The sequence below is a fragment of the Apteryx rowi genome, unplaced genomic scaffold (assembly GCF_003343035.1).
Source record: "Apteryx rowi isolate R43461 unplaced genomic scaffold, aptRow1 scaffold_23, whole genome shotgun sequence".
Taxonomy (NCBI): domain Eukaryota; kingdom Metazoa; phylum Chordata; class Aves; order Apterygiformes; family Apterygidae; genus Apteryx; species Apteryx rowi.
The window spans coordinates 803,200-817,242 of record NW_020448641.1 but is presented as its reverse complement, the minus strand read 5'-3'; the positions used below and the strand labels follow the sequence as shown (position 1 = coordinate 817,242).

At 41.6% G+C, this 14,043-nt stretch overlaps 1 protein-coding gene across 4 annotated transcripts in view; it reads left to right on the top strand.

Annotated features, from left to right (window-relative positions):
• Window positions 1–14,043, top strand: part of JAKMIP3 (Janus kinase and microtubule interacting protein 3) — a 54,162-nt gene that overhangs the window by 17,989 nt on the left and 22,130 nt on the right. For 2 of the 4 annotated variants that reach the window (XM_026065658.1, XM_026065657.1), the window contains exons 3-7: window positions 6,007–6,222; window positions 7,886–8,005; window positions 9,443–9,589; window positions 10,461–10,592; window positions 12,628–12,663. In XM_026065658.1, the coding sequence (XP_025921443.1) occupies window positions 6,007–6,222; window positions 7,886–8,005; window positions 9,443–9,589; window positions 10,461–10,592; window positions 12,628–12,663 (651 nt within the window). The remainder of the gene's footprint in view (window positions 1–6,006; window positions 6,223–7,885; window positions 8,006–9,442; window positions 9,590–10,460; window positions 10,593–12,627; window positions 12,664–14,043) is intronic. The other 2 variants (XM_026065659.1, XM_026065660.1) reach the window with 2 other exon arrangements.

Sequence of the window (14,043 nt, the reverse complement as noted above, 5' to 3'; positions counted from 1 at the left end):
CTGCAAACGGGAAGGAGCAGTAGAAGGAACATATGGAGGAACCTCTACAGTCCAAAACAAGAAGTCTGCTCTCTTCTGTGATAGTGTGTTAGTGTTGTGTTGCAGCACACAATAACACAGTCTTGGGTTTCCAGTTTCTGTGTTTCTGGCATTGCTTGGAAAGCCAAACAGAGCTTCTTGGCACTTTTGTAATGCCAGGCCACATCGTTTGGTAACCTAACCACAGGAGAGAGCAGTGGGAGGAAGGGATCTGCCTGGCATCTCATTGGCATGATTAAACTGTGGAACCAGCCATGGAAAAAGCAGGCTGGTTTCAGGGGAGAGAGGGAGAAAATGTCTGCGGTTAAGAGCTGAGGTCATGTGTGAGACATGGCCTCCTCCCTGGAGGAGATGTCGAGAACATTCATCAGTGCTAAGGAAACTGAGGCAGGGAAATGCGTTGTCGTGGTTTCAGCATGTCTGCAGCAGGCAAAATAAACACAGGTTGTTTTCTGACTCAGTGCAAAAGTTGTTGATGTGTTTGTTGGCTTGAACTGATGTGTGCTTATGTAGCAAGGGAACGTCGGCAAGACCAGACTCTGTGCACAGGTCTGCCAGAGCTACTGGGGAGCTACAGCGTCTGGGGGCGCTGGGTAGGTGGACAGGGAGATCTCCTTTCCATGAAACGGCAGTAAGGAGGGTATAATCATTCCAGCGGGAAGGGACCTTGAGAGGTCTCTAGTCCTACTGTGTGCTCGAACCATGGCCAGCACCTAATTCAGATGGGGTCGCTCAGGACTTTGTCTAGCCGCGTCTTGGAAACCTCCAAGGACAGAGATCCCACAACGTCTTTGGGCCCTTGTCCCAATACTTGATTGTCCTCATGAGGAAACATTTCTCCTTATATCCGGACTGAATCTTCTCTGTTTCAATTTATAATCTAGAATCTGTGCCAGTAATAGCAAGGGAAGTCTACTCAGATGGAAAGAAGTGGGAAAGCGTACAGGTCCAAGGTAAAGAGAGCCAAACATGAAAGTCAGTGGAGCCTCCATCAGGCAGAGCTCTAACAGTCCTGTGGGACACGTGGGAAATGCATCATCCTGAAATCTCAGGAGCACAAAACAAAGAGACAACCGAAGGGAAAAAGCATGAATTTCATCAAGGTGATCCCTGCCTCCTGCTTCCCCAGGATGGGCCCTCAGCTCATTTATTAATGGTATAGTCCCCTTGTGTCTCTCCTGCCCTGGGACACCACAGGCTGGATGCTGCTGTTTGGGGGAGGTTTGTAGCCCGGGGCCTCRCTGTAAGACAGAGCTAGAGTTGTGTGCTGCAGCCACCGCGCGGTACTTCGCAGTGCCTCACGTGTCCGTGAGCCCTGCTGGGCAATGCCCTCCGAGCTGCACCATAGCATGTAGACCTCTCCCCCTTCGTCTGCCCGGAGTCTGGCTCTCGGATGTGAGCCCCTTACATAAGGCGCGTGGACCTCGTGTGTTACACATCCAGCGGTGGAGGCTAATTAGCAGGGACGGTCCAGTAGTCCTTGTATCCAGGATTTGCTTTTCTAAAAATACATAATATGCTTTGCAATGTGCAGTTTATTATTACAATGTACATTAATGTTTTTGTAATAATCCCTCCTCCAAATATATCTTTCATAGCAACTCAGAAAGAGCCCACTGCATCGCGTGCCGTGGGAACTCTGGTGTATTGCAGCAACAGAGGAGGGACCAATCTGAGCGATCCAAAACGGTGATCCGAGGTCCCCGCTGCTCAAGGTAGYGCAGGATGTGAGGTAGACCGGGAAACTGAACCAAGGCCAGTCCACAGCTGCGGTTACAAGCACCTGGCAGACCCTCACACCTTTTTACTKGTTCCCTAGCAGATGCAGCTGCTCCTTGATCCCTAGTTCTCCGCGTTTCTGAAGCAGGTTCCTTCTTACCTGTAGCTATTGATGAGAAACACCCTGGAGGGAATGTCTATGTCTTCTTGCTCGGAGGTGTCAGTGTACCCAAAGCTCAACAAGTATGAATTGCAAGCAAAAATGGAATATTCAGCTTACCAAGCAGGCACATTGCTGTTTGCTCACGCTCTCCAGAGCTGTATTTTCGTGAGTGGTACAGCAGGTGCTGCTGGTAAGCGGTTGCTTACATGCCCTCAGAGCAGCTTTGTCCACTGAGTGCTTGCGTGATAATGAGGCAGTAAAGGGGAGGTTGTCATTTGTGCTGCCCCATTAATACATTGTTATTTTTTATATTTTAATTGCATGTATATCCTACAGAGTAGGACTTGCCAAATAATTACCCAAAAGGAGAGGTGATAGTACTTTGTATTTTGTTTTTCATCTGTACAGAAGTAGGAAGAATTTTTCTCAGTAAAAAAAATTGAAATCTCAGCTTGCTCCTTTATTATATCTGCTGTGTTTCCATCATTTGTAATGAAGGGAATCAGTGTCAGTTTTGATGCTGTAGCACTGCATGACAGCCTGACTTAGATGTGTAGGAATATTAGCAGGAGTTAAAACACATTGAATTATTTACATTAACTAGTTAGTTAACATGTACCTATGTACATTAGCTAGTTACAGTTGGCATCATTAGTTATGTGTATTAGCTAGCTAACTAGTTAATTGCTAACTATACTACCACCGCACAATTTGTTTGTAAAATATAAATCATACTAGTTTATATAAAGGTGCATTATCAGACCACTCGTTTGACTTATTCTTGTAGAGTATTTGTTTGGCAAAGACTGGTTAATTGTTACTGTTGCTGGCTATTCCTGTTTAATCATATGTATCACAAATTCAAGGAGACAAATGCATTGATTTGTTTTGGAAAGTAAGGGAAAACATTAGGAAAACATAGAAGGAAGCTGAAAGTAAGCGTTACCGCACTCAGGGGCATCCGCTGTCAGCTGCATGCAGGAATCTCATCTTTCAGGGGGAACGATGCATGCACACGGGCTGAAGGAGAGGTCCCCGTCCCCTTCATCCAGCTCTTTCAGTTGCAGTTCCCTAAGGAATGAGTGGCAGTTCATCCCCGGGCCTCCTGGCAGGGCAAGGGCTGAGCTCGCTGCCCTGCTCTAACTGCTGGCTGCAACATGAGGCCCGTGGGGAGATGCCCGTGTCCTGTAACGGKCTCCAGCTGGAAAGGATTTTCTCATTTGCAGTTAAAACCTTTGTCTAGGAATGACTTTGACTTTTTTTCGCCATACACTGGTAGCTTCAAAGGCAGATTTCTGCAGCCTATAACCATGCTACTAATGGTGGTTATGGAATCTGTAGAGCTGCAAAGGCCCCTTGAATGTTGCAAGGAGAAATTTCTCAAACGTAGAAACTTAAATGTTGATTTTACAATCATCGTAGAAATAATATATTTAAAAGAACCACAGGGCTTAAAAACAACTCAGTATGAGACCACACTGGGAATTTCTCTTGGTAACACAAGGAGGGAATAACAAATGTGACTTTGTGTGGAATTTTGTTTGCATAATTGGAATTAGCTATGCTCACTGCCTGTTTTTTAATTAGCGCTTCCACGTAAAAATTCATTCCAGCCAGAGGCAGCTTGCTAAAAATAAAGTGGGAATATCCACACCACCAGGCCAGACGTTCGCTTCCCCATGATTGGATGCTCTGCTCATATGTATTCACTGACACAGTTTCACAAATACCCCTGCTATCGAAAGCAGTCGGATCCCAATCTAGGGCAGGTGGAGTCACAGGCCGCGTTTCCCTGCGGAATGATGAAACGAGGGTGGGAGACGATTGCCTGCTGGGGCGCGCGCGGACATTGGTACACCTCTCCGTGAGTCGGAAGTCTTTTTTTTTTCTTAACCTCTCCTTAATATTACTACAGCTATGAAGAAATACCTGCTAAACAGTCTTATTTTAGTGGAATACCTTCATTTGGTTCAATCTATTTCTCTAACATTTCTGTTTAATAATGAGCTTGAAACATTCAATTGTTATTTCGTGAATAAGAATTTAAACATATGAAGGGGAATGTGCATACTGATGTTTCCTTATTTTTCATCATAATTACATTTAGGGTTCTTTTCCAGAAATGAAACCATTAGTGAAATACTGTGATACAGAATCTTTTGTATTTTCTCCAATTTCTTTGTTTCTCTTAACTTAAGATGTTGCGTATGTTGTACAGTGTCTTTGTTTTCATATAAATAAGGTTGAATTACCCAATATTCTGTTTATTTTAAACAAATAATCATCTGTTCACACGTGTTACTTTTTCATTTATGCATCCATTTAGATTTCTACCTCCTTAGGTGTTTAGCAGAAAGACATCAGTAGGCATCTTTGTTTGATTCAAAGTTGGCAGACTGCTGCCTTAACTGAAATTGTTGAAAGCACCTTCAATAAAATGGCATCCAAAATACATTTGATTTGCTCCATTTTACTGAGAGAATCCAAACTTTGCATGATCTTGAATGCAGAAAACAGTTTCCATGCAGGTATTGATATATTTTTCCACATTGCCTTTTGGCAAAGGTAGGGGCCAAACAACTGCGTTTCCACCTCAGGTTTTGTGGTGCCTGGTACAGCGTTGTTCCACTGCTGAGTTAATTGTCGTGCTGTTAACACCTACAATTTATACTGCTATTTATGCAGTATTTAAAACAAAGTAATTTGAGTGATCTGTTCATTCATTCTGTCATTTTCTCCAGGCTTACAGGCAAAGCTAGGAAAGAGAGTGAAAGTGTAAAACCCAGTTCTTACTACCAGTTGCCACAAAGCAAAACGTGCTTATTTCGAGCAGGCCGCATTTTAAAAACTGCGTATTTAAACTGGATGTGCAAAGTTTCAGAGATATTGCTAAAGGTCATATGTATACAGTACATTTGTATGGTGTCTAAAGCTGGATCAGCAGACGTTTTAGGCGATGCATGTCGTTTTTTACTTTCCGCAGAATCAGCTCTAAGCACATCTGGCAAGCTCGTGGCCGCGAGCGTAATTAATGCTTTATATTCCTGTATGGTTTACGTGGATGTAACCTGATCGGGAAGAGCGGGCGGTTGTGTCTCAGCGCTGGAGGCAGCCCTGGCCCAGCAGCGCTCCCGGAGCAGCCCCGCGCCGCCGGTCCCGCTGCGAGCGCAGCCCATGCGCCGGAGCTCGGCACGGGCTGCCGATGTGCCGCAGGGGCCGGGGGCTTCACGCGGACACGTTCGGCTCTGTGCTTCCTAGGGGGAGGCTCTAGCTGGCGTTCAGGAAAAATCCAGACGCTTTGTCCCTCGGGAAATGTTCCTGGAGCGCCCGCAAAATCAAAGTGTCTGCTAATGGCAATGAATGCAGCTGGAACGCTCTGGGTAAATAGGAAAGGACAGAATTAGAGAGAGCTGGAAATCTTTCAGCTAAGCATTTAGTAATGCTTATTATACAAAATCAAAGCCTTTCCTGGAAAGGGGATAACTAAACAAATTACCCACATGTAAGACATTTTGGAAAAAAAAGATTTCACATCCCTTCTATATTTTGAAAATTTAAAGATGTTCAGTGTTTAACTTTTTTTCTTTTAAAATTAAATATATTTTCAAATTTTAAAAAGGTGGTGTCCCAGCAAAATGTTGCACAATAATTAAAATGTTTGACTAAAGCAATCCAAACTAGTGTATGAATATTAATTTCTTATTTTTTTAGTTTTGTTGTTCATTCAAATTGAGACAGAAGATATTCTGAAATGTTACCAAAAATATCGGCTATTTCCTAATCTTTTTAATGAAAAACTCCTTCTGAAAAGGGGAATTCTATTCTGGATGGCCTGCAAAATTGGTTGAATGCATAAATGTAAGAGGAGTAATATTCGTGAATTAGTTAAGCAGTTCAGTTCAAATATTTTTTGCTATTTTATTTCCAAAAGAGCGGTGTTGGGTTTCACTGTTAAGCGGTGTCAGATCTGTGAAACTGCTTGAGATATGGTTGTGTTTGGGATCAGATGTTATGCTGTTGTCAAGCTGCTGCTACGGAGATCGTAACGTGCCTGCGTGTGTGATTGTATTTTGTTCTCCTTATAGATGGAGGAGATTAAATTTAAAGACAGAGCAGTCTACGTGCTGGAAAGAGAGTTAGGGGTTCAAGCCGGGCATGCTCAGAGACTGCAGCTCCAAAAGGAGGCTTTAGATGAACAACTTTCCCAGATCAAAGAGTCTGACCGGCATCTGAGCAGCCCCAAGCGGGAACTTCCTTATGCAAGTGGTGCAGGAGACGCTTCAGATCATTCGGGAAGCCCCGTAAGCACTTTCACATGGTCTCGCCTAAACAAACAAACAAACAGAATGGCAGAATGACACAAAATACACAAAATGACAAAATCTTGATGAGTGCACCTTCGAGCAACAGCTTTCCCATAGCCGTGCAGGGGAAACTGAGGCACTAATTCCTTGCTCCGGTTCATTAGCCAAAGCTTTAAGATTTAAAACCAAACCTCATTATGGGAGAGCTTTTGCTTTTTTGTTGTTTTGTTTTCTGGTTTCTTTTGTTTGTTTTTGGTAGCAGGGTGAAATTTTCTTTTCTTTTCTCTTTTCTCTCTTTTTAATGTGTCATAGTTCTTCAGCCTGCCTTGATTTGATAGTTTGACACGATTTTTGCCAACAAATGATGCAAATGCTTTTCTATCCAAGTAATGTATGTGTGCTAGTTTTCAGAGCTACTAACAGTGTACTTTGTAAGTAGATGTACCAGAACAGTTTACGAAAGGGAATCRGCAAAGGTAGAGTAATCAATGCATGAACGCTTATAAAGTCCTGCATTCCTCCTAGAACATCTCTCTTAGCTAATATTTTCATGCTGCTAAGTTCTCTTGCTTTCAGTGGACCAGAAAGTGAATGAAATAATACCTGTTAACCTATTCTCTGCTATTTCTTTTGTACAATGCAATACCCAGAACATAAAATTTTAGTCACCCTTTCACACTACCTTTTTAATGTAACTATGCCACATTTCTGCTTTTGCCTTAATTTGCTAATATTAAAAATATTTCAGTTAACCGACCTCATATGTCTGAGACATATGCAAATTTTCTTCATTGCTGATTCTCATCAAGATTTCTTTTGCAAAAATCTTAATTTTCTCAGTAGAAGTATAAGTTATACATATATATATAAAAGCAAAACAATCTATTTTATTCTTTGTTCAAAGCCTCTCCTGCACCTGTTGAATGAGGAATCCTAGACCTTCTGAAAGCTCCACTAGACTTGGACTATGGATATTAATTTGCCTGTTCTGATTTGTACTTAAGTGCTATCAAACATCAGAATAAGTACTAGAGAAGGATAAAAAGTCTGCCACATATTTATAAATACATATGACTTCTCTCTGATTCTGAAGAATACGAACATGCCTATCTATATTTCTATTCATTTATAATTTGATTTAAACATTTTCACTCAGATAGATTAAAGTGCTACCCTATCTGCTTTATGAGTGACCCTTTAGAATTCAATAAGGGCCACAACTTTAAGGAAGGAGAGCTTATGCAATGGTATAATTGCATGGATTTTACCCATTTGTGCTTCAGTATTTTGAATATCATTTTCTTACAACAAAGTCCTCAGAGTGGGTGACGTGTCTGAAACACTCAGTTCAACAGTGGCATACATTGGAAACATCGCCTTGATTTTTGATATTTTCTTTTATGATTCCAAGTTTCACATTTTTGTATTTGCATATACATACTTCTGCATTTGCATACTTTGTTACATTCTCACTCCTAACTTTCCGTTGGTCTCATCTTGCAGCTCTCAGGGATCATTTCTACTAAGGCATAGGTTACATTCTTCTGTATAATAGTTTAGAAGTCTTTGGATTCAGGATAAGAAAAAGTTTGAATTTTGAAAAATATTGATATTCTGTTTACACTTATGAACAGTTATTTGCAGTTGATCTTTGTTTTAGGAACAGCAGTTGGATGAAAAAGATGCCCGGCGTTTCCAACTTAAAATTGCTGAGCTGAGTGCAATCATCAGGAAGCTGGAAGATCGGAACGCTCTGCTGTCGGAGGAAAGGAATGAGCTTGTAAGTAGCGGCAGCTGGCACCCTGTAATTGCAGCGTATGCAGATGTTGAGGGGGCAGGTGTGTCTTGCCAGTGCCAATATTAAGATATTTTATCCTGTATTGTCGGGAAATTATTGCAGGACGTTCACATGGTCCCATGGATGCAAGATTTAGGAAAATTCAGCAATTTGGTGATATCTGTTCATAGTTTTCCTAAGCAGCTAAGTCACTCGAGCAGCAGGAAGGACATTATCAAATCTGTTTTTAGGAAAAAGTCGAGCATTCCACATGCAATGTATCAGAAAGGCTGAAAATGAGAATTTTGTGAATGGAGGATATGCCTGGTGGAATTCAGTGGAATTAGACTGCATTTGACCTTTCATATGTGTGAAATGCAAAATGGTGCTTTTTAAACATTTGATAGCTAATGGCATTCATACTGCTGACCACAGCACACCCTTTACAGAACCGAGGTCAGCACACAGGAAAACTCCAGCTAGACTAGATTTGAGGAGGATGTTAGACCAGTGGTTCAATGCTACAATTTGGCACTACTTGTAGTGTGCATATTAAATGACAGAATTGCTAGGAATGTATGTATGGATATTTGGCTCCTCTTTATGTTCTGTGTTTGGTTACACGTTACACTGTCTACCAAATATTTGCTTATAAAACAATGAATTTTTAAGATGGAATTGGCTGTAATTTATTTATAGATAATTTTTTTATTAAATATATTCCCTAAGTGGTGTATTTTTTCCATAGATGACTGTGTATCTCATGAAGCAGGAACAATCTACTTCCCAACGGACTCCTCTAGGAGTGTTGGACAGTTCTAAGATTAGAAAAACTCTTCAAAGTTTCTTTTTTTCTTACTAATGATCTTCTGTAAATCCCGAGAAACTCAGTCATAGTCATAGTGTCCAAACTTACTATTTGAGCAGCAGAGCCAGTAGCTGGAATGGGTCTGAGGCCTTAACTTCACCGAACACGTGGAGCTCCTCAGAGGCCCCTTATGAGCCTGACAGAGAGACAGAACCGATCGGGGAGAAGCCCTGACTCCTCCTGGAGTTTAACATGCAAGAGTGGGTAGTAACTTATCAAGGGGGCGATGCAAGGTCCAGCATCTGGCTAAAACTACCGCTGTTACAGCTCATTTTTTCCTCTTCTCTGCTGTTTCAGAAGTCCCCTGTGCTCAGTTATATTGCTGCACAGGTCGGTGGGCGAGAGTGAAAGAGTGAGTCTGTTTATAAGAGCTTTAAATTCAGGTTTCGAGAGCTCAGGCTGGCTGCCCGTAATCCTGGACAGCAAGGAAACAGCCGAGGCACAAACAGTGCCGATAAATGCAAGACCTCTGCTTTGCCTTAGGAGAAAATACTGCTCGTATGCTAAAATGATTAATATACTTGATAAATAAGAGCAGCTCTGGAGGTATTAACTCTTTCTTAATGTTTCAGTTAAAACGTCTTAGAGAAGCTGAAAGTCAGTATAAGCCCCTCTTGGACAAAAATAAACGTCTCAGTAGGAAGAATGAAGATTTGTCACATGCCTTACGTCGAATGGAAAATAAATTAAAATTTGTAACGCAAGAAAATATAGCAATGGTAAGTCTCCGGGCTGTCACTGTAAGTTCCAGTGAGAAAATGTAATTTAGTATTTACAGGGTTGATGAAGTTTGACAAAAATATTGTTACAAACGTGCAAAACGCTTCCACTTTACTGGTGTTTGCTGTGATATTCCGTGGTTCCCCCCTGAATGGTCCGTGGTCTGACCACCCTGGCTGCTCTGTCCTGTTCACAGCTGCAGTATGAACACAGACTACCTCACTGCAGCTTTGACATTTGTATGACGTGTCACCTGTGTTTGTATGAAGTTTTATTACCAAAGACACATGACATTTACCACCTTGTAGTGACTGGGAAAAATACACTTGTGACTCACTTCCCTCATTTAAAATTGAATAGTGGTAGTGGGCAATAGCTGGTAGTTAAGTGGCTGTGGAATTACATGACGGTGGGAGGACCCAGATCTTCAGCAAGCGCTGCACTCCCTACCTCCACGGTTCCAGCGTTGTTGCAGGTGAAAATTAATGAAAGCAATCCGGAAAGAAGTGATGTTGATCCCCGCTCTTTGAGTTCCTCCTCCAGCAATATATCGCTGTAAAGCTTTTGGCAGAACAAAGAGAAGGTGTTGTTGAAAGCTGGTGCTCACGTCTGCCTTTGGCAGGCTAACAGACAGCGTGTGACAGCTCTGCGTGCTGGCGCGTCTCGCTGGTGACGGCTGCAGTTGGAGGGGCGAGAGCACTTCCCTTCGTTGTGATCTAGATTTATCGCTTAGCAAAGGAGAGAGCCAGATCACCGCCACCACAGCAGTTCGACTGGATAAATTACCAGTTGTAAAAGGGAAGGATTGTATACTGTCCTTTGGCAACGATTTTAATCATTTCCTTTTCCTGCCACATGGATTTCTTTTAGAGGCAAAGAGCTGGAACAATAAGGAGACCAAGCTCTTTAAATGACCTTGACCACAGCCAAGAAGAAAGAGAAGTTGAATCCCTGAGACTACAAGTCATTGAACAGCAAAATGTCATTGATGAACTCTTCAAGGTAAGATGGAGAGTTCCTTTCGTACTTTTCTTACCTCATACCTTTCTTATGAGAGGTTGACTAAGGTCATAGCAAAAGAAAAGGAAACCTAAGCAAGGGTGTACTTGAGGTTGTGTAAACAAACTGGCATAGTTTGCATTAGTAAAAATATGGTACTCCTTTCTATACTTAGTAGTAATTGATCTGAATCTAAATTATCCATGATATGCTATTTGGAAAAAAATCCTTTCAGTCTACATCATACTTGCATGGTAGAACCATTGTATTGCTTATAATAGATACACTAACGACTAGATCCTATTCCCATTAAAGTAAATGTCAAAGCTCTTTGAGTTGGAGACAACATCAGGCCTAAAGGTAAAAGCTGTGTAAAAAGGAAACGTTTTGTAGTGCTGTGGGGTTTTTTTACTTCTTTGATTTTGCTTTTTAAGAAGCTCAGACTTTAAAGAAAAAAAAGTGTTTATTTTCCTTCTTCTCATTATTAGTAACGTGAGGCCTGGATATTGTTAGAAATCTCACAAACATCCAAAGTCTCTTTCAAGGACATCAGCTGGATTCAGGGTTTTTGAGCCATGAAGCATGACTTCAACACAGAGCTACCTCCTATGGTTAGATATGGAGCTGTGCTGGTCCGTGGACTGCTAGCTAACGTCAGCAGACCCTCACACCCACCTGCACGTGTAGATACGTCCGTGCCACAGCAGTGCTGCAAAACCCTTGGGGTGTTACTGGCAGCTCCCATACCTCCCTCCCTCCTCTCCAAAACATGCCTCATCTTTCGCACTGTTCTCAGCTCTAGGAAGATTTCAGTGGGAACAGGAAAACTGCCCRTCCCTGGCCTGTGTTATGTCCATGGTGATGCACATCTAAGGTGCTGCACAGATTACAGCCAGGTCAGCTTTTCCCATTCTGGGGATATGAAGACATTTCCACCAAGAACTACACTGAGGACTTTTTACAAGGATGGGAAGTATATAGTCCATAAAACTAAAGTTTCCTTGGTTTAATCTTGATATGGAAAGATCACAGGCTCCGTAAGAAAGGGAATTACTGTGCTAAAGAGGTGGCACTGCCCTGCATTTCCATATGTACTCTTGCCCCACTGGGCTTCTGTCCATTGTGCCTGAAGTTTCAAGGAACGGTTTAGTTTCTTAAGACCACAAACCCCATGCTTTAGTTAGACAAGCCTTCAGCTCCAGCCACTGAGTTCTTCCTAAGTGGAGTGGAAATCAGGTGACCCTTCTTCACTAGGTCACTTCTTCTGTTCAGGCATCTTTTATCATGTGCAAAGAGGCACTGCAARCAGTATATATAGAACTCTAGAGTACAAAGCAGTTATTTATTTGCTACTGTATATAATAAATAGTTATAAATAACAAGCTGCTGGCTAAGGATTAATATGCTCAAAAAAACCCAATAAGCCTTTGGTGGTCAGACAGTCCTCAGTCAGGAGGGGAAAGGTTGGTCTCCGTTACTGCTTGGAGCTGAGTTGCTGTCCCACAGTTCCTTTGCGTTTTTTCTTAGCATTCTATGCCTTTCCATGTCAGTATTTTTCCTCTTGAATCCTTGAGCTGCTGCCTGTTACCATCTAAACAATTACACTTCACTTTTCTCATCTTGCATGGCTTCAGCTCAGGTACTTAACAAGAGCTTAACAGGCTCTTTCTTAGTAGAGCTGGACTTAGGTCTCACGGCTGTGCTGCACTGAAGTAGAATCACAAGCAGCTGACCTCCTAGGCGTTGGGTCATTAAAACCTGTTTATTGAAACACCTATTAAAGCTTTTAAATGTCGCACTGCAGGATGCTAACCACATGCTGTGGAGGGTTCTTGTCTGCTCTTTGCGGGCATGTTCTCAGACTTTGGAAAGAGTAAATGGAATGACTCGTGGGTATTTTTGATTACAAGTTTAAAAAAAAAAGAAGAAGAATGAAATCCATATACTGAAATCTTAATGTTTTTCAAGATTTCTTCAAGAAAATACTTTTTTATAAATATTTACACTTACTGACATTATTTTATTACTTTTTTATTAGACCCTGGAAACTGCTGGCTATGTGAAGAGTGTCATAGTAAGTAAAGTATGAAGTTAACTTCATATGCCTCTTTGTATACTTTAAATTGCTGTTCATGAAAATCATGTAGGATATAATAATATTTATTATTACTTTCTTCTATATTCAGAGAGCATGTTAACTCGGTATTTTTATCAGTGTGGATTTTATGAAAGGCCCTATCAGCAGAAGTTATTCATCAGAGAAGAAGCTTGTAATAGGGGAGAGGAAAGTCCTGGCAGGGAGAGGAGGGCTTCTTTCCATCACTAGGATGTCTGCGGAGGCCACAGTCGGCATGGCCAGACGATCGATAGCAAGGAGCCAATGGTCTCCGAGGAACACTGCTGCTCTTGAGGAACATTTCTGCTGAACTGGAATTGCTTTTTTTTTGAGAGAGAGTGGAGAGAGTATGATTAAGACTAGCCTTCCCTCACTCATACTTCTGAATCAGTGCCCTTGCCTATCTCATGAAGAGTCATCCCTTTGCTATTATAGGTAAAACTTTCCAGAGGTTAAGCCACATTCTAATGTGTATTGATAAAATGTGTATTGTTTTTTTGCTTTACTGCTAAGTGTGCAGCAAAGCTTATGCTTTCAAGAAAAAAAAATTTTTTTTTTTGATTCTGTCCCTCACAATAATTCTAGTTTTGGATTCTGACATCACTGGGCTGATGTGAGTGACACCCTATCAATGCATCCCACAATGCCTAGCTCATCCTTTAGCAAATGAATGAGCCAGGAGATTATAGGAATTTTTCTTTCAGAACTTCACTGTCTCTTCAATTCTGGCATTTGCCTGTACTGTCAATCCAGAATAAATCCAGCTGGATTTTTTTCAGTATTGTATAAAAATAAATATCACTCTGTGAAGAGTGTCCTAATTTCCACCGAATAGAAACATTTGCTGGCTACAATAAATGTTTGACCCCTTTTTCAGAGGCACTGAGAATCTGCAGATCCTTTGAGAAGTCAACTAGGAGTGTGGGGTTTTTTTAAAGTGCTGAGTTCAGAGAGCTGCAGATTTTCGTACAGTTTGGGACAAATTGTGTGTGCATGTTGCAGATGACAGTAATAGAAGCTGCACAGACAGTCAAGGCAGGAATTCAACCTTCGCTTCTGAATCCCAACAGAGCAGTCCATCTATCGGAGAAGAACTACAGCATAGATTTAAATGAGTACGCTTGTTCCCAGAGCAGCTGTAAAATGAGGCTTACGTTGTCAGTATGTTGCATTAATTACAGTCAGCTTTGTTTTGTCATTTTGATTTTCATGTATATACCCGAGCAATTGCCACTATTGCAGACTTAGAAGCTGTTTGAGTACAATTAGCATTTGGGCGGTGGAACCAGATAATTGTCTCATTAGGAGGGAGTGGCCAGCACTGACATTACTAATTTT